This window comes from Serinus canaria, chromosome 17 (genome assembly GCF_022539315.1).
Source record: "Serinus canaria isolate serCan28SL12 chromosome 17, serCan2020, whole genome shotgun sequence".
Lineage (NCBI taxonomy): Eukaryota > Metazoa > Chordata > Aves > Passeriformes > Fringillidae > Serinus > Serinus canaria.
The window spans coordinates 6,840,014-6,860,780 of NC_066330.1; the positions used below are offsets into that span (position 1 = coordinate 6,840,014).

The following is a 20,767-nucleotide window of genomic DNA, read 5'->3' on the forward strand; positions in this document are numbered from 1 at the left end:
AGCTGCTCCGAGAATACAAAACAGGGAAAATGGCTCTGCAAAGGCTGCCTTCTCTGAAAGCAATCATCCTACACTGGGCAGGGATTTTATTGTTGCTGAGTTCACTCCAGGGAAGGTGATGTGGATGGAGTCGTCATTGTTAGCCATTTCTGAAAGGTTTCAGCTCTCGTTATTGTTCTGTGCTGTCTCATGGCTGAGGCTGTTCCCTTCTGGATGGGAAATTGTATTGAGATATTGGAACAGTGACAGCAGATAATCACCCGTGGTGAATTCCAGAAGGGCAGGAAACCAACAGCAGCAGCATTGCAGGTCATCTGTGCCTCCATCCATCCTCAGCACAGGGCTGCTGTTCACATCTGTTGTGGGAGCACCAGGCACCACTGTGGGTTGGCAATCCATCTCTGTTTCTTGCTTTCCAATAAGAGAAGCCAGGGAATAATTCCTCTACAGGCTTCTGATGCTCTCCAGTGGAGATCCTCTGTGAGAAACATCAATCTGAAGGATCCCATTGCCCAGCCCAGAATAACCTGAGGTCCCCTAAAGAAAGCAGCCACAATTCCTTCTGATTTTTCAGTTTGTGACTGCACCAAACATTAGCAGGGTCTGTGCAGGGTGGGGAATTTTTTCCCAACTAGGGAAGATGTTTTTTGGCTTATATCAGCTGGTGACAAGGAGTCCTTGAATTAAAAGATTTTAAAAGCCTAGGGAAGGTGTGGTGCTGCAGTCCAAGGGAACATTCTCTCTTTTCTACATCCTCTGCAGGTAACAGAAACTCGGACCGGCCCCCTGGGCTGTAACAGCTACGACAATCTGGACTCTGTGAGTTCTGTCCTTCTGCAAAGCACTGAGAGCAAACTCCACCTGCAAGGTAGGGCCCAGGGGCCAGGGAGGGGGGTGGAAATGGGAGAGGAGTGCGCTTTTCCTGAGCCTTTCCCCCTCTTTTCTTTGCTGTGATTCTGCTGTGTCTGGAAGTTCCCTGCAGCTTCTGGTGGCTTCACACGAGGCTCAGCTGAGCAGAGCTAGGGCTGACCCCAATGAAGTGTCTGTCCCTGCCACTGAATTTTGATGGACTTCTGTGTATGATACACACACCAACATAAAAAAAAGTGACCTCTTCCATCAGTACTGAAGGAGAATTCTGCCCACGTCTCTCCGTCCCTCCCAAACTGCTGATTTGTGTAAGAGGTTTGCAGATCAGCTCTCAGGACTCTCTAATGACCATAATCTTTGGGAAAAGTCACAGAGGTTTTATTTGGATGCTAGAAGCCATGGCTTCAGTCCCAGATGGGGAGCTAGTCCAAAAGTCAACAGATAGAGGTCATGGCTGAATTAATAAATAAATACATGCTGGTTAGCAAGAAGTCAACTTCAGTAGAAGGAGGAAATTCACTGGGCATGTAATTCATTAAGGTTATTCCCAAGTTTTTGACAAAAACCAAGGAAATGTGGGATTTAATTGCTCATTTGCCCAGATGGTTTTATTTCTCAAATCCTTGTACTTGCACAAATTTTAATTTTTCAGATGAATGGGCTACATTACATCTTCCGCTTTGAGTATAATTTGGCAAGTGCTGTTTTAATCTTTGGTTTCACAGAAACTGGGTTTCATTTACCAAGTAATGTGGTGGATATAATATTATTGTTGTTATTATTTGCCTTTAAAAATAATATGCAGGTTGTTTTCACTATGGCAGTGATTATCCAAATCACTGAGTTCTAGTTCTTACCTAATTAACAATAAGCAGTTTGAGAGGGTTTTACACAGTGATGATAGCTGCTGGTAATGAAAACCCAAGGATGACACATGAGATAAGTGGGGAAACAGCTAAATCAGTAGGCAGCTCGGGTTATAGGCAGACAAGTGGGTAAATCAATCGACTGCTATTGGTTATCTGATCCTACAAGAGAGGAGATAAACCAAGGGAGGGGGAAGGAGGTGGAGGAAAAGGGAGAAATTAGGAGAGAGAGGGGACAAGGCTGTGATCTCTGATGGGAGTGGACAGAGAACACTGGGGGTCAACCACACGTGGGTTTCATGGAGCTCCATGGCTGAACCCAGGGCAGGGAGAGGCTGGAGCCAAGCCAAAGGAGACAGAGAGGGAAGGGAGGAAGGCAGGAGCTCTTCCTAATAGAACAAAGTGACCTTTAAAGCTCCACCTGAGTTTTCTACCTAATCTGGAGTGTGGTTCTTGGGATAATTACCCAGGATCCTTCCTCTGCTCTGAGAGGCCTCATTACAAATTAGTCACAGGGCTGCAGCAGGTAATGGATCGTGACCAAGTCTCCTCTGATCTGATTAGCAGCCGAGCATGAGCTGCTGACAGAAATCCATGTTCCTGCCTTTGTGTCACTCCAGCTCTGAGCCTGGCTCAATAAAAGAGCAGCTTCTTCATGACAGGGAGAATTTCTCTGTCTGAATTTGCTGCTGCCCAGCCCTGGGACTTGGGGCTTCAAAGCTGTGCCTTTCAGGAGACACAGTGGGTGGAATGTGGCACTGAGTGCCCTGGTCTGGTTGGCAAGGTGGTGATCAGCCAAAGGCTGGACTCAGTCATCCTGGTGGTCTTTTCCAACCTGAATGATTCCATGAACCCATGCAGGGTTTGGGCAGGTTGATTTTGGGGGAGGATGGTGCAGGGTGTCTGGGGCTGTGCTTGTGGTTACTGAGGCAATAAAGAATCACTAATTTATAAACCAGTATCCTTGTGGGCCCAGCATGCATGACATGCTCTGGGGTAGATATACACAATGTTTATCACAGAAGGTGTCCCTTTCTCCCAGCACTCCCTGGAGCAGGATCCCTGTGGTGATACAGGGCAGGGTGCCAGCAGCTCTACAGCAACCTCTTGGGAAAGGGGGATTTGTGTTCCCTGGACCAGTGTCCTGGGCAGAAATTGGAAAATTTGACTAAAAAACCCAACATTTTGAAGAATTTCAGGAACTCCAAATTCCAGAGGCATGTCCTGTTGTATCAATACTGTTATTGACCCCTGTGCTGTTCTAAGCTGTGCTACAGCAAACAGGAAATGTTGTATATCAGGTCATTTGCTACATCAAATTTGGTCACATATTATAATACTATACATAATGCATGTTGTATACAATACTTATATAGTATTAAATATATTATATTTCAATATTTAATATTATATATGAGTAAATACCCTTATATATTATACATCTATAACTACATAGAGAGATGTATTATGTGCCTGCATAGCATATATGATAGCATAACATTAGAATTTACATTACAATTACTAATAAAGCTTTTTCCAAGATGGAAAGAACAGTAATGGCAACACAAAACATTTCAGCTTTTCACTGCAGTGAAATGAGGGAGTATGAAAAAATACATTTAGAAAGTCAAAAGTGCTTTTGGAGTCAACATGCTCTCGCAAAATGCTTCAATGGAACTGCATTTTCAACAGAGAACTCTTCTGTGGAAAATGTTTCAAATAGCTCTAATTTAGAGCTGGGGAAATTTACCTCTTTTAATGCAGGAAGCCTTTTATATACAGTCTAAAGCCAAACATCTATCTCTAATAGTTTTTCTGGGTGAATTAAGGACATGTTCCCTTGTCAGATACTTCATATTCTGCCTGTAGTTATCTGAGACAAACCTATACCAAATCTGTGCTGCTCTTCATTTTTAAAGAGGAACTTCATGCTTTACAAAGTGGCAGAATTCCTCCTCTGATCAATTGCCTAAAAAACTAAGATATTCAAGTCAGCAGCAAACTTTCCTTGTGCATCTTATCAGCTCCTGAGACTGCTGTTGGGGATGAGCCCATTCCTTGTGCTCCCTGGCTTGGATTGAGGGATTCTCCCCATGGAAATGGTCCAAAATCCCAGTTTTTAAGACCAGCTTGCCCCTCTTGGCTGCTGACTTGAGGTTGTTTCATCAGTAGACAGCAGTGAAATATTGAATACATATATATATATATATATATATATATATATATATACATATATATATATACACACACATATATGTTTTTTGAATGTTTTCAATAAACAAATAAATTTCTTAGAGAACAACACAGCATTTGGGATATTTTATTAGGGTTGTGGCTGGCAGCAAGGCTTTCCCTGCTAGCACAAGCTGCTCATGTTCCTTGGGATATGAGCAGCTGTTGGGATATAGGGCTGTTATATTCCTTGGGATTACAGCTTTCCTGCTTTACAGGTAGCAACAGAAGCACCCAGAGCAGTGGTCTCAAAAGATTGATGGCTCCTGTGCTTTACTGACAATCATAACCCACTGAATTCCAGCAATATTTAGTCCCTGGGCATGGGATAGAGCTACACATGAAAGAGAGGATGCCAGGACTGGGTGAGGTGCTGCTGCTGGCTCAGAGCTTCTGAAATCTCTTGCTGATATCCAATCACAGAGATGCTCAGAACTAAAGCAAAAAGAGTCATATGAATAAATTGATAGAAATATAATTGATAAGAAAAAAATCGATATGCCCTTGTCTGGGGATGATGAGGAATTTGTGAATATTTACTTGTGTATATATAAAATACTTCTGTGGAAATAGGCTCAGCTGTATTTCAGCTGTGAAATTTCTGGTTGAGCACCAGAAATTTCAGCTGTGAAGTTTCTGGTTTCTTCCACAAGGAAATTCCTGGCTGGAAGATGTGAGTCACCTGTAATCCCAGCAGCCTGTTCAAAGTCAGGGGTTGTGTTTGGAGTGTGCACACTGGTGCTCCAGTGAGTGGCTGGATTTGGGTGTCACTTGTGCAAACACAGCTCTGTGTGGGCTTCTTGTCAAATGCTTCAGGCAAAACTGCTTTTCTGATGAAATAAAGTCTTTAGAAAAGTGTTTTGTGGAGTTGGTGCTAAGTGTACAAAGGTCTGATTGCCCCTTAAACATTATATTATTTCTTACAAGAGGATGTTTTTCTGGAAGTGTTATTTTTTTTCAGAAACCATGAGTTTTATGGGCAAAAAGCAAGGATCCATGTGAAGCACTGCAGTGTTAAAACATGATGTGTTTTGGAGGTTACAGGGTATTCACACTTCTGCATCTGCTGGAAGGCAATGTGGATGTCCCTTGCAATGGGAGGTCCTTTCCTTGAAACTTCAGTTGCTTTTTTCACCCCTATTCCCTCCAGAAAAAAACAAATAAATTAAAATCTCCAAGGCCAGGATCATTTGTAGCTGGAACCAAACAGCTTGTTGTGCTTTATCCAAGTTCAAATTCAAAGAGAAACTATGGAGAACTTGAGAGCCTGAGGTAATTTGATCATATTCAAAGAGCCAGAGCAGGTTGCTCCTCCATGAAGCAGAGTGGAAAATGTGTTCATGGGACTTGGACCATGAATGAAGAGTCAGTGCACATCAAGAAGTCCAGCTCTGCTCTCATGTGAGCTTGAAAGCTCAGTGAGTGCAGCTGCCTTCAGGCTCTCTGGTCCCCTTTGTGGATCAGTTCTCCAACAGCACTGCTCTTTCATTCCATCCTGAAGGAAAGTTTGGGATCCTGGCAGGTGGGGCCATCACTAAAATCAGTGTGAGGATTTGACAGGGGACCATCCCTCTGTAGTGGTTGTTTCAGATAAATCACAGAATTCCAGAATGGGATTGGAAGGGACCTTAAAGCTCATCCCTTTCCACCACACTGCCATGGGCAGGGACACCTCCCACTGTCCCAGGTTGCTCCAAGCCCTGCCCAACCTGGCCTTGGGCACTGCCAGGGATCCAGAGGCAGCCACAGCTGCTCTGGGAACCTGTGCTAGGGGCTCAGCACCCTCACAGGGGAGAATTTCTTCCTAATGTCAAATCTAAAATCTTCCTAATGTCAAATCTATTCTCTTTCAGTTTAAAGTCACTCCCTCTTGTCTTATAATTACAATCCCTGGAAGAGGCTGAACTTCAGTACTTCCTGAAGACAGCAGGAAGAAATCTGAGCTTCTTGTTGAGACACATCTCAAAAAAGACCTCAAAGGGATCTCAAAATAATGGTTCTCTGCAGGCCAGTTTTGAGGTGTTTGCAGGGATGCTGTCCTGGTCAGCTCTTTGTGTGTTCCTTCCAGTCCCCAAGAGCAATGCAGAAAAGGCAGCAGGGTCTATGCAGAAAGTGTCTCTGAATGCCAGGGTGGGAACCTTTCCTTGTGCAAGTGTCACAAACACATTCCCAGCTGGAGGGTGCTCCAAGCTCATGGGGTTGGAGCACCCTCCAGCATTGCTCCATGCTCAGCAAGCTGCCCCTCTGCAACGGGGCCAGGCAGAGGGGCAGCTTGCTGCCACCAGGCACCATGCTCACCCAGGCCAGGGGCAGAGGAAACAGGGCTCCCTGTGCCTTCCACAGCCTCCTGAGCCCCCAAACCTGCTCTTCCAGAGGGACCTCATTAAGGCTGAAGTGCTCCTCGGGATCCAAAAGCAAAAGGGTAATGGGGGTCCCAGGGTCACCACCTGCTGTTTTTCTCTTGTCTGAGGTGAACACAACCCATCAGAGATGGGCCTGCACTCCTGAAAGGGGTCACAACCCTTTTTGCTATTCCTGCACGCTCTCATCCTCTGAATTATTGTCTGAGTTTCATTCCACTCCAGTGAGCTGTCAGGCATGGCTCTGGTGATGCAGCACAGCAGAAGCACAAACAGATGGGTGATTGACCCGCGTGCCTTCATTGCAGCGCAGCTCAGCGTTGCCATCAGCTCCTCACACTGCCCCTCCAGCCCTGGCCTCTTCCAAGGGGGTCCCTGCCAGGACCCAGGACATCCCTCTGGCTGCCCTGGGTGATTCGAGAGCCTGGCAAAGAGCTCAGAGTCCTTGGCATGGGGTTAAAATCACCTGTGCCTTCGATTTTAGCCCATGGAAACAATTCCCAACTTTGGGTGAGGAGTTACAAGCCACAAGAGTTTGAGTAGAATGACAGTGAATTTGTCACAGGGTGGAAAAGTAGAATTTTGGGGATTTAGAATGGGGGGTTCAAGAGGCAAGATGGAGGAATCTGGATGTGTCTTTCCCTTTTCTCCTTCTCCTTGTCCTCCATCTTCTGCTGGGATGGTGGCACTTTTGGATTGGTTTAGAGCAGAGACAGACTGTCTAACACAGGTGATGGGTATTGGGAAATTATTGTAAATAAAGTACATGTAGTTTGTAGTATAAAAAGATAACACCTCCCCCAAGGGCAGGGACTGTGCCTGGACAGATCTCAGCAGATCAGAGAAAGAATGTGATAGATAAGGAAAAATAAACAACCTTGAAAAGCAGAACTGAGGAATCTCGACTTCTTCTTCGGTTGTGGGGCTGGGAAAAAAAAAAGACTTTCTAATACCTCAGGGATTATCTCAACCACAGAAACCTGAGAGATCCCCTGAAAGGCTTGGAGTTATTGTCCCCTGAAAGGCTTGGAGTTACTGTCGCCTGCCTCATGCTCCACAGACACTGACAGGAGCTGACAGGCAGCACTGACCAGGTAGGAGCAAACAGCTGGGAATCCTCAGGGAGATCTGCAGGGAGTCTGGAGGAGGACAGGATGGAAAACCACGTACACTGTGCACAGGGCAAACACTTGGAGTGTTATTGCATCCTCTGGTACCTGAGCAAGGGGGCACTTACACTGATGCCTGCACAGATGGATGCATACACAAACACTTGCCATGCAGAAAGGGACAAGGGGATAGATCTCCCTGCTAATGTAAGTCTGCCAACCAACACTGAAATCATCAGCACTAAATCCATTTGCACTTTTATAGGATTTGGCAAGTAGCCTTCCTAGCAGGGAGCAAGCTGTGAAGGCTCAGGTACCAACTCCTGTATTTATGCTGTGAGAGTTGGGCACTTTACTCTGCAAGGGACTTTTATAAATCCCCTCTCATGGTATTTTCCATTCTTCTGCTTTCTGTTCCTTCTCATTTTCCCTTTCTGTTAGTATTTCCCTTCTTTCTGTGGAATCAAACCCATTTAGTATCTCTCAAAACAGGTCAAAGCAGCAAAATGTTCATTGCTTCAGAACTAGCACTTGGTTTCAGGAGACAAAAACCACCACACCTGGTGAATAAGGGAGGCTTTGCATTCAGGGCCTTGTACTGTGCTGGGATCTGGGAATGGGATGAAAGGGTGCAGGGGAAGGGGAAGTTTCTTGTCACCCTTCTCCTGCAGAGGAGATGGGCTCTGTTCTCAGCTAAATCACTGCTTTCCCTGGAGGGATGCAATTTGTACCTTCCTTATTCACAACAGCTTTTAATTCTTCACCACAACTTTCCCAAACTGTTAACGAAACAGGTTTTGAAAAGACAAACAAATACCAGAAATTACTTTTTAATTTACTTCATTTTTCCTCCCATAACAACCCTGTTGTTCTCTCTCCAGGTCTCCAGATCATCTTCCCTCAGTATTTACAAGAGAAGTTTGTCCAGTCTGCCTTGAGTTACATCATGTGCAATGGGGAGGGCGAGTACATCTGCAGGGACAGCCAGTGTGGCTGCCAGTGCTCCGAGGAGTTCCCGCAGTGCAACTGCCCCATCACCGACATCCAGATCATGGAGTACACCCTGGCAAACATGGCCAAGACCTGGACAGAAGCCTATAAAGATCTGGAGAATTCAGGTATTTGAGCAAAACTCGCTTTTTCAATTTGTGGCAAGTTGCAACCTGGTAAAAATCTTTTATCCCCCCAGTATCATGCTCTAGTTTGGCTAAAAAATGGAAGATTTGAACCCAAACTCAGGAGCTTAGTCTTGAAAGTCTTACCCTTTTTTCCTCTATTAAACACACAGACAGGAACACACAGCACACATGGATTTATGTGTACAGCGATATTTTCCATGGAAGTAAAATAAAAAAATTTGGTTAAAATTTTTCATACCAAACCATCTCCAAATCTCTCTTTAACAGTTTTACAGAGAAACTTACACAATATGAATGATGCAGAAATTGCTTTTCAGATTTGCCTGAATGTTTTCTTTTGCTTTGGTGAAAGCAATTCAGAGGGAGAAGAGCAGACAGGCCAGATGACCCCTCCTCTGAGGCAGGGAGAAGGGAAAATGACTCCTCTGTCCTGCAGGACAATGTTTGCTGTTGGGAACATTTCTCTTTTCCACTTTCTGCCCAGGTGAGGCTGGGGGTGTCAGCAGAGTTTGCTCTGTGCTGGTGATGGTAGTGGGAGTAGTTTACCTGTAGTAGGTGTGTTGTACTCACAGGATACACACTCCTGAGGCCTTGAGGTAGGAAAGAGCAACACTTTCAGTGAATTCTCTCCTTTAGCAAGTGGCCTTCCTGCCCTGAAACCACACAGGCACCAAGCAGAACTTCATCAGGAGCTTGTCCTGTGCCGACTCTCATCTTTCTGTCTTAACCAGCCACTTTCAGACACATTTTCTTCAATGATTGTTGTCACAACTGCCCAGATCTCCATGTCAGGAATAAAACTGAGAAAAGGACCATCTAGCTCAATTCAAGACAAATCCTTTATAAGTTTTCTTTCTTTCTCATGCTGAATATCACCTTAATCCCTTTAAAGACTGAAATGCTGTAGCCTGTGATGTTTCCCCAAAGGGCTGTTGAGGATTTTCTTCATACTTCAACACGTGGCCCCTGCTGGTGTTTGTGCTGCTGCACAGGTCCTCATGTCCCACTCATGCTGTCACCCTGGTGCCAGAGCAGCCAGGGTGGGAGTTAATGGCCTGAGGCTAATGCCCACCTTGACCAGATCCCCCCAGGTAGCCTGGGGAGCCACAGGGCTGGGCAGTTCCAGGAGCAGGTCACCAGCTAGCAAGGTCAGATATTTTCTGTGAGTTTCTGTGGGTTCATGGATAGGCTGGGTGTGGTGTTGTGAGGGTCCCCAGGACAAGGGGAGAGAAGAGAAATTGACTCCATGTTCTCAGAAGGCTGATTTATTATTCTATTCTATTCTATTCTATTCTATTCTATTCTATTCTATTCTATTCTATTCTATTCTATTCTATTCTATTCTATTCTATTCTATTCTATTCTATTCTATTCTATTCTATCTATTCTACTTTTCTGTTCCAATTTCTATTCTATTCTATTCTATTCTATTCTATTCTATTCTATCTATTCTATTCTATTCTATTCTATTTTTCTGTTCCAATTTCTATTCCAATTTCTATTCTATTCTATTCTATTCTATTCTATTCTATTCTATTCTATTCTATTCTATTCTATTCTATTCTATTCTATTCTATTCTATATGCTACACCAAAACTATACTAAAGAAAGAGAAAGGATACATCAAAAGACTAAACAAGAATGATAATGAAAGCTCCTGACTGACTCCTCAGAGTCCGACACAGCTGGCTGTGATTGGTTATTAATTAAAAACAATTCACATGTTTGCATAAACAATCTCCAGGCCACGTTCCAGAGCAGCAAAACATGGAGAAGCTGAGGCTTCTCATCTTGCCAGGAGAAAAAATCCTGGTGAAGGGGTTTTTCAGAGAATATTGTGGTAACAGGCTGGCAACACCAGGGCAAACCAGAAATGTGGATTTCAGGAGCTTTTGCCAGCTCAGTACCACACAAGTTTTGAAGGATTACTGGCAGTGCCTGCCAGCACAGCTCTGCCACTGGTTATGTGTTAGCAGTTGTTAGTTCTGGCACAGCTTCTTCACAAAGGTGCTCAAGAGCCACAGATTGGTCTCACCAAACCCCTTCCCATCCCAGGGGATCTAACCCAGCACTGAGAAGGTGGGAGAGGAGAGTTCCAGTCCCACATTCTGTCCTTGCTGCACTCAATCCAAGCACAGGCCGGGGTAGATAATTATATTCAGGCTCCCTCCCCTTGAGATTTGAATGGGGGAAGGTGTTTTTCATTTGCCATGTTAAAGTGACATATTGCAGTGCAATTTCTGCCATATTCCACCCAGGGCTGGAGGCTTTTCAGGGCTAGATGGAGTGATTATCTTTATGTCTAAAGCTGCTGCATCTGATTCATCACTTTGATGCATCATGCGTGAACTTATCCTTTGAGATAGAAGTTGCTATCACAAAAGACTGCAGTATTAGTGTTTTGCTTCTTTGTTTTAATAAATATTCCCAATAACTAGAGGATTTTCTTCATTATGAACAGCAGAGGAGAAATCTCTGATGACATCTGAAGGCTTTTCCAATAAAGTGGACTGAAAGGCACAGGAGTGCTCTGAAAGCAAATACCATTTTGCACAGGAAGCCACTGAAAGCCCAAAACATTTGTATTCTGCTTCTGCTCTGTGTTGGATCCTCTGTTAATTTGAAAAACTTGTGCAGGGCGAATCAAGAGTTGCTGTGATTTGGAATAGTATCTTCAAAGTCAAGGAGGCTGCAGTGAACTGGAGCTGCTTTGAATCAGCTCAGGAGGTTTTTTAGCCCTCTGCTTCACTGCTTGGGGGTAAATTGAGAAAAATAATGCTGCCTTATTCTTGGCATTTTAGAATGGCTGGTCAAAAACTTCAGTGATTGTGGATTTAAAAATTGCCAACTTTTAATTAAGTCATTTGATGGAGTTAATTTGTTTGTTTGTTCAAAACTATTGCTTTGTGATGTGAATGGGATTTTTTTTTTTTTTTTTAACACTGGCAAAAGGAAAATTTCATCTGTGAAAGAGATGTCTGACCTGTCAATTCCCCGTGGTGCCACTTGTGATGCTGAGTCACTGCCATGGCACTGCCTTAGGGATGGGGTGACTCAGCAGACAGAGGGACCAAGCTGCATCACGGGAGGTGTAGTTCCAGCCATCAGCAAGGTTTGCTGTGCAGAGGAATAAAATAACCACAGATGCAAACAGACTTGTTGATTAATTGGAAATTCTCAGGGTTAAGAATGAAGCATTCCCAGAAACAGGGAATATCCCCATCCATACCTCTGGCTTCCAGGCAGACTTATAAGTAAATATAAATAATGAAGAAACAATGTTGGTTTAAAGTACTTTTCTTTTTCCCCATCACCCTAATTTTAACCAACCCCATCCAGCTTTTATTTTGCCAGATTTGCTGCTCATTTGTTTTTCCCCCAACGTTGCACTGCGGTAGCAAAATGTGCACACTGCACCGAAATTCCTGCCTCGCCCGTCTCGATGAAAAATGTTCCACATTCATCATCAGAGGGAAAAGAGCCTGGGCTCCTGCACAAAAAGGCTTTTGAGGAAATTGATTTATAAGGGGCGGGAAGCAAATGCAAGGCTTTTACTGCTGAAAGGTACCCGGAGTAATCAGCATGGTCAACAGAAGCAATTATACCTGATGGTCGGTTCCAGAGGCCCAGGGAAAAGCACAGAGTCAGGTTTGGGGAGGAGAAAGGCACTGGCAGCACCATTAAAAACACAGTGAAAACCTGAGAGATGACTGAAAAAAATCTCTTGGTTATCTTTGGGGGATAAAGGAGACAAGCAGATGTCCCAGGGATGTTGGTAGTGCAGTGATGATGATTATTTTGAGGAGGAGCTCGGTTACACCATGTATGAGTAGGATGTGAGCATCCACTAACCATCCATGTCAGGATGGGACTGACTGATGTACAAATATCCTTTATTGGGTAGCTGAGCATGAGCTGCAAGTAGGAAATTTCTTGCATAGGAAATCTGTTATGCAAATATCTTTAACTTTGTACTAGGATTTAAATTATCTGATTTTTTTTCCCACTAATTCTATGGATTATTTCTTTTTTTATTTGAAAAGATGTCAGCCTTTACAAGCTCTCCTTTTCCTTCTGAAAATAGGATGAAGGAATTAAAAAAAAAAAAAAAGATTGGGAAAGGATCAGAAATAATGTAGAAAATGTAGAGGAAGAGATGGCTATAGTTCTTGTTGGCTTGTTTGGGAAGTTGATGGCAGGGTCCTAGTCCAGCCTCTCTCTAGAAGCAGGACCAGAGCCAGCACTAGGTCAGGTCAGCCTTGGTTTTGCCTAGCAGAGTCTAAAATGGAAGATTTTTATACATCTCTGATCATGTTCCAGCACTGCATTACCTTCAAGTGATGAATCTTTTCAGTAAATCACTTTAATTTCTCAAGCTGCAAACTGTGTGTTGCTCCTTGTTACAGCAACTGTCTCTCAAAAGAGGAGTTTTGTTCAGATCTGTGAGTACCTTTTGCTGTAATTAAATATCCCTTGGCCTCCTCTTTACCAAATGAGACCAGTGCAGCTCCCCACAGCTGACTTTGCAGAACTCAGAGCACCTCGGTGTCCCTCAGCCCTGCCCTCCCAGTCTCTGTTCATCCCTTTTAGGTGGGTGCCCCAGGTGCAGCAGTGCCAAAAAAAGGTGAATATCAACTTCCCCAAGCAGGATTCAGCATGGTATGAAGCTTTTTTCCAGTGAGAACAGGATGTTGACCCACCTCAGCCCCCAGGACCTTCCTCAGCTGATTGTGCCCAAGCCTGTGCTGACACCTGGGGTTTTTTTCTCCTGGTACAAAACACTGCTCTTGTCGTTATTGCATTTGATGGAGTTCTTATTGTCCCACTCATTGCATTTCTCAAGGTCTCTCTGTGTCAAATATGGTTTTCTGGCATCAAAAATTGAGTTATTTTCCCCTGAGAAAGCTGGAACCATCTGGTTTTTCCTCATCTGAGGATGTCCCAGCCTGGTAATCAGTCTGAGCAAACCACCCTTCTCAGGTAGGAAGGAGGGGCTGATCAGAAACAGAAACAGTATCAGAATCTATGATTGTGATGGAAAAAAAAAACCCACAAACAAAGCCTGCATAACAGTGGGTTTTTTCATTATCAAACAAAATAAAATGGAAATAAAGTGATCAAAAAACAACAAACACAATAAACAGCAAGACTGAGCAATAAATTCTTCGATCAATTGGATTTGTTACTTTGGCTAAAATTGACACCTTTTGTTCTCACCCAAGCCCTGCAAACTATTTTATTTTATTTGCCTCATTACAAAGTGCAACTCATTTAACTTCAAATGGAGTTAAATGAGAGGTAAGAATCAGAATGCTTTTTTTAAAAAATGCAAAACCAGGACATTTAAACAGCATCCAAACCTTTCCTCTGGGGAATTTTTAAAGCCTTGTTTTTCCCCCTTTTTTTTAAATTACACAGCAAAATGCTTTGTCTTGAACAACAAAGAGCATTTCAGGACCAGCTGAAAAACAATGTATATGAGAACACTTTACCTGAAAATGATTTCAACTCCCAGCTTTTTGTTTATAACCCTTAGACTATAACCTCATGTTCCAGGGAGTTTCTGTGGTTTTGGGTTTTTTTCTCCACCACGTACATTTTAACTGTGTTGTTTCACCTTGATATTCACTATAGGGTTTTTTTCCCTATATAAGAACAGCAACAGCCATGGAATTAGTGGCTTCCTGGGGCAGAGTGACAGAGCAGTGAGTTAATGGACATCACCTTCCCCTGGCAGAACTGATGGCCTCATCATCTCTTCCCTTTCTCCCCCCTTCTAATAAAAACCTCTGTCACAGCTCAGAAACCTCCCTATTTCTCCCCATTTCCTGTGTGTGTGTTCCAGATGAGTTTAAATCCTTCATGAAAAGGCTACCTAGCAACCACTTCCTGACCATTGGGAGCATCCACCAGCACTGGGGGAACGACTGGGACCTGCAGAACCGCTACAAGCTGCTGCAGAGCTCGCTGGAAGCCCAGCGCCAGAAGATCCAGCGCACCGCCCGCAAACTCTTTGGCCTCAGTGTCCGGTGTCGGCACAATCCCAACCACCAGCTGCCTAGGGAAAGGTACCTCCATCCTTCCTCAGGCATGGGGGAGCTGGGCTCAGGGGCTGGCAGAGCTGGGCTTGGCTTTGGGACTAATCCCAGCAGGCTGTGTTTGGATGTAGGGGTTGTTGGCGTGGATATTTGGGGGAAGCGGTAAAATCTGGGAGTGGGTTGAAATTCCTGGAGGTGGAGGTGACTTTTGTCACATTCCTGACTACATTCATATCCCTTCTGTGTGGTTCTACCTAGCCAGGGGAAGGGCATCACTTACTCTTTCAGTTATGCAAGAATAAGTTTAGTCTGTTCTGCAGGCTAAGCTGCTTTCTTTGTGGTTTTCCCTCAAGATCCACAGCTGAGCTTTCAGCCTCCACTTGCTGGTCAAAGAGACATGTGGAGCACAAGGTGCTTCAGCCCATTTTTGGATTGTGGTCCTCAATATCTCCAGAGTGAAAGGAGAAGCCTTAGTTTCACTGGGAATACATCACATTTTTGCTGTGAGATGCAGCGTGAACCTGTAAAACCTCATTGAGCAGAAGCCTGGCAGGGTTATTATAGGTGGAAAGAGCAGATTTTCCATTTATTATATGTGGAGAGAGCATTTTCCACTCCTACAGCAATTATTGATATCTAATAATCCCCTCCTGCTGGCTCCTTTCAGCCCTAACCTGTAGCTGAGTTGCTTCAAGTCCTTTTTTGGAGACTTGCATTTCTGGATTTTCACAAACATCCCTTTCTGTGTCTCTCTACATTGTCTGGACTGAAGCAATATGGAAAATCTTGCAGGAAAAAATGAGTCTGAGTGCCTTTTCTTCCATGCTTCTCTTGGAAGGGTCAGGCCAAGTAATATTTGAAGAGAAACTGTTTGTCCACCTCCTTCATTACCTAAATATTCTGTTTCAAGACAAAATTGACAGATTGAATGCTCTCTACCCCTCTCATCCTGCTCCCTGGCTGCTGAACACGCTGACTTTTCATTTCATCACTGTGCAGCTCAGAAAACTCTTCCAGGGCTTAACACCTCTTTAATTACCAAGAAATCTCATGTTTCTAGACAAAAATTTGATGGACTTACTAGGGATGAGGAGAAATATCTATTAAATGTAAGAGATTATGAAATAAAGTCTTTGGAGAGCTTCCTAAACCTGGCCCATCCCTGCCAAGTGGCTGAGCTGTTCTGACCAGGCTGAGTGCTGGAGGAGCCACAGGCACGTCCAAGGTGGAATTTTGAGTTGTTTTTGAATTTTTAACAACAACAACAAAGTGAAGCAGCAGCGAGGAAATCTCCATCCAACCATGTTACTCCAAAAGATTCAGACAAATATGTCTTCAGCATTTATCATCTATTTTAAAAACCCAGCCAGGCAGAAAGGGAGCCTCCAACTACTACAATGAAATGTGGGGGAAGGAGGGTGGAATGGATGATGGCAGATGGGTTTTTAACTGACTGATGTGCTTGATTTGTTTAAGTCAACATCAGCAGGCATATTATAATTTCTTTTCTTGTTTGTCATTCTGCATCTGCAGCTAGGCAGGGGAGCAGTGTGGTAGGAGCTCTGTAGTGGAAGAGGTGCAGCCCATCTTTCTCCTCACAGAGCTGGGAAATACTCTCATTTTCTAATTGTTGCTGTACAGAATGACAGAGGCTTATCAAGCATGCCAGTGGCTTTGAAAGGATGGCTTGGTTCTATTAAGAGCAAGCCTCTCTCTCTTTAATACACGTAATTGTAAGCCTGCATTATACATTCAAAGGCAATGTAAAAAAAAAAAAAAAAAGAGATTTCAGTTGATTGTCCTCAGGGAAAGCAAAAGGTGGTGTTTCCAAAAGGAAGATAAGAAAAGAAGAGTAGGGATTCTAGCAATTAGGCTGATTCTCCATGACCTTTTGCAATGGCTAAGGAGACAGAAATATCTACACCCCCCCAACAAACAACCTACCATCCATCCTCCCCAAAGTTCATCTGGGGAACAGGAAATTTACTGGTATCCATAGCAAGATATCAGCTGAGATTTCTTCCCCATTTTGTTCTGATGGCTTTCCTCTGTTTTACACTCTCATCCCTCCACTGGCTCCCTCCCCCTAATCATCTTGCTGTTCTTTGCTGCTGTATCATTTAATGCCTTCTTTGATACAGCCTACAGCTTAATGATTATTCGGAGGTCAGGCGATGCAGGTGCCATGAATTTCACTAATCCAGCTCTGAGAGCCTCTGTCCATAATCACTCCTCCTGTTCTACAGGGGCTGAATCCTAATTTGTCATTAGCCAGTCCTCTCACTGCAGCACTACCAAGAACTTTTTGCCCAGAGGAGACAATGAAGTATTCATTAGCCAGGGGGAGGTGGAGGGGAGGGAGCAGCGGCTGCACACAGGGCTCTGCTGAGGGCTGCTGAGAAAGGAGTTGCTGTACCCAGCTTTCCTGGGGCAGTGGGAAGGGGGAAAAGGGGGAAACAAGGCAACGTGGCCGGTGGGTTGTGCAAAAAGTGAACGTGGGTTGCAGTGTCATTTTCTAGGAGTCGTTCCAGGGCTGCAGGATGTGGGGTTGAAAGTGCTGATCCAGCAGCTGTGGGAGTGGTGGGGCTCAGGGGTGGGTGAGTGGGGCTGATTTTAAGGGAGAGACTTCAAGAAGTGATTAATTAGCAAAGACATTGGGGTTTTTTTTTAAGGAGGAATAGTTTTAGCAGCTTTGTCTCTATGCATCCTGGCTTCCACCCTCTTTTCTACTGTTCTGAGCTCTGCACCATAAGCAGAAGTTTCTGTTGGCTTTGCCTTGTCCTGTTATGGGTCTGGTTTTTAGAGGGTGAATGACCTGAAGAGCAGTTTTCTCCTGCTAGCCTGGGAGTTCTGCTGCCCTTGTGATGTCCTGATAGCCCCACAGCCTCTGGCATGGCTTTATCAGCTCCATTCCCATGTCACTGTGGCCCTGCTGGAATCCTGGCAGGACACAGTGCCTGTCTCGGCTCCTAGTGCAGAGAGAAGATAGAGAGCTCAGGTGAGCATTTCTAACTGGTAGCAATTTCTTAGAAGGATTTTTCTCATCACCAAAGGAGTTAACAGCAGATGAAAAATTCAGTCTAGAAATAGACTGGAATAGCTCCCAGAAGCCATGGCAGGGCATCGATGTTCCGAGAGCTCTGCCTCAGACACATCCCTGAAAACACTGTAGCTCCAGCAAGATGCCAACACTGATTCCCTGTGGGGCCTTAGAGTGCTAATTCTTCCTTCTTCTCACCCGCAGGACGATACAGGAATGGCTTACCCGAGTCCAGTCCCTGCTCTACTGCAACGAGAACGGGTTCTGGGGGACGTTTCTGGAAAGCCAACGGAGCTGCGTTTGCCACGGTGGCACCAGTCTGTGCCAGCGCCCCATCCCCTGCATCATTGGGGGCAACAACAGCTGTGCCATGTGCAGCCTCGCCAATATCTCCCTCTGCGGCTCGTGCAACAAGGGCTACAAGCTTTACCGAGGCCGCTGCGAGCCCCAGAACGTGGACTCGGAGCGGAGCGAGCAGTTCATCAGCTTTGAGACGGACTTGGACTTCCAGGACCTGGAGCTGAAGTACCTGCTGCAGAAGATGGACTCCCGCCTGTACGTGCACACCACCTTCATCAGCAACGAGATCCGCCTGGACACCTTCTTCGACCCGCGGTGGCGCAAGCGCATGTCCCTCACCTTGAAGAGCAACAAGAACCGGATGGACTTCATCCACATGGTGATCGGGATCTCCATGCGCATCTGCCAGATGCGCAACAGCAGCCTGGACCCCATGTTCTTTGTCTATGTCAACCCGTTCAGCGGGAGCCACTCGGAGGGCTGGAACATGCCTTTCGGGGAGTACGGCTACCCGCGCTGGGAGAAAATCCGCCTCCAAAACAGCCAGTGCTACAACTGGACCCTGCTGCTGGGCAACCGGTGGAAAACCTTTTTTGAGACCGTCCACATCTACCTACGCAGCCGGACTCGGCTGCCCTCCCTCCTGCGCAACGAGACTGGCCAAGGGCCCGTGGACCTTTCCGACCCCACCAAGCGCCAGTTCTACATCAAGATCTCAGACGTGCAGGTCTACGGCTACAGCCTGCGCTTCAATGCGGACCTCCTGCGCAGCGCGGTGCAGCAGGTCAACCAGTCCTACACGCAGGGCGGGCAGTTCTACTCCTCCTCCTCCGTCATGCTCTTGCTGCTGGATATTCGGGACCGAATCAACCGCCTGGCGCCTCCGGTGGCCCCGGGGAAGCCGCAGCTGGATCTGTTCTCTTGTATGCTCAAGCACCGCCTGAAGCTCACCAACAGCGAGATCATCCGAGTGAACCACGCCCTGGACCTGTACAACACCGAGATCCTCAAACAGTCCGACCAGATGACAGCCAAACTCTGCTAACCCCGGACTTAGCAATGGACACTTTGGTGATTGATCCTTTTGCTGTATAAAAAAAGAAAAAAAAAAAGAGAAAAATAAAACAAACGAACAAACAAACAAAAAACCCACAAAAAAAAAAAAAAAAAAGAAAAAAAGGAAAAAAGAGAAAGTGGAAAAAAAAAGTAAAAAGGAAGAAGTAAAAGTGGGGGGAAAGAAAAGGGGGAAAATAAGATTTGTAAAATGTAATTAATATACAAAAGAGGAAAAAAAAAATCCGAGGAAATTCTTCATTTGTTGAAAACTAAACCCGTTCTAGAAGCTGTATAAGACTGTCAGGCATGTTTGTTATTTCTATAATCCGTCATAAAAGGGTAACACCGTACTCTCTCTTGACCTTGGGGGTGTTGCTTGCGAGTCCTCAGGGGCAGCAGAGGAAATAAAGGGAGGAGCAGAGAGAGGGGCAAACTTCTGTACTGAACTGTCAAGTTTTCTGCTATGCAGGTGCCAAGACAAAGAGATATACAGAAAAAAAAAATCAAAGCAAACAAACAAACAAGAGTTATATGTAAATGTAAAAGAGCTACCATTATTCCTATAGTGGGAGTAAATGGTTAAAGATAAAAGATATTTCTTCTGTTGAGATTTATGCCAGCTTTATGTTGAGTCATTCCTGCAGCCTGTGCTGAGCTTTGCTGGAGGACAGGAGGGGATGGCAGCCCGTGGGGACTAAAACTGATGAGTTTTCTCACCTCCTTGGTGAGACCACACAGAAAAGGTGGAGGGTGGGTGCAGGGCTCAGCTGTCCTCCCTTTGGGATTTCCATCTTGGAAGACATTTCACCAGAGGGAGAGGCTCAGCAGATGCTGGGAAATGGGATGTGTTGGGTTGTTTAGCTTGAGCTGCGGTTCGTGTCCTGCCCTGGGCTGGTGCTGCCTTCAGTGGTGCCAGAGGAGGAGCAGCACCTGTAAATCTTCACTCACTCATCTTTCAGGCCCTTCTAGATAGTCCCTAAAGCAGAGAAAAGCCAAAATCATAAAGGCAAAGAAGAGTTTTTCTTTCTGCCTCAGGTGCTGGGTTTTCCAGTAGCACTGGGTAGCCCTCATCACCACAAACACTAAAGCACAATGCAAGGGAATACATTTCCAAGGAAACCTGGAGACACTGAAGGGTACATAGGTCATTTCTGTTCACTGGGAAAGGAAAAAAATCCTTTTTACTTTCTTATGTTTCTGTGGCTGTGAATAATATCCTTGTCTCACTTACACTTTGTTCACAAAAAAAGAAAATACAGCAAATATATGAAAACATTTTATTAAAATATATGCAGAATTAGTAAAAGGGAGGGGTGGAAGAGCACAACAACCAAACCTATCCTGAGTTTGCAAGGATAAAGCCAAATTAAAAATAATTGAGTTATCAAAAAAAAAATACTAAAATAACCAACAGGTGGGTAAAATTTTTTTGAATGTGTGGGGACATGTGTTTGGATTTAAACAAAAAGTAGGATGTTGAATGGAGTGTGTGAATGAAGGATCATCTGAGCTGGGTGATGAAGTCTGAGCACTGTGGGAGGTGAGTAGTGAGGTGTTTCTCTTAATTTCACTGGGTTTTTTTAGTTGAAGCTGATTGAGAAGTGCTAGTGAGAGACTGGAATTCCTGCCCTCCAGAAAGGGAGAAATAATTCTCTGGTCCTGATGGCTTCCAGAGGTGGAGGAGCATCCTGGGGAGAACAGGTCTGAGCAAAGGGCACAGTCCTGATCCAAAGACCAAGATTCAGGTCTGGTTCAAG

At 44.8% G+C, this 20,767-nt stretch overlaps 1 protein-coding gene across 1 annotated transcript in view; it reads left to right on the top strand.

The window, feature by feature from the left end:
* Positions 1-20,318, top strand: part of BRINP1 (BMP/retinoic acid inducible neural specific 1) — a 91,930-nt gene extending 71,612 nt beyond the window's left edge. The window contains exons 5-8 of the mRNA XM_009093503.4: positions 763-868; positions 8,319-8,555; positions 14,422-14,644; positions 17,859-20,318. Of these exons, the coding sequence (XP_009091751.1) occupies positions 763-868; positions 8,319-8,555; positions 14,422-14,644; positions 17,859-18,999 (1,707 nt within the window). The 3' untranslated portion in view covers positions 19,000-20,318. The remainder of the gene's footprint in view (positions 1-762; positions 869-8,318; positions 8,556-14,421; positions 14,645-17,858) is intronic.
* The last annotated feature ends 449 nt before the right edge of the window (positions 20,319-20,767 follow it).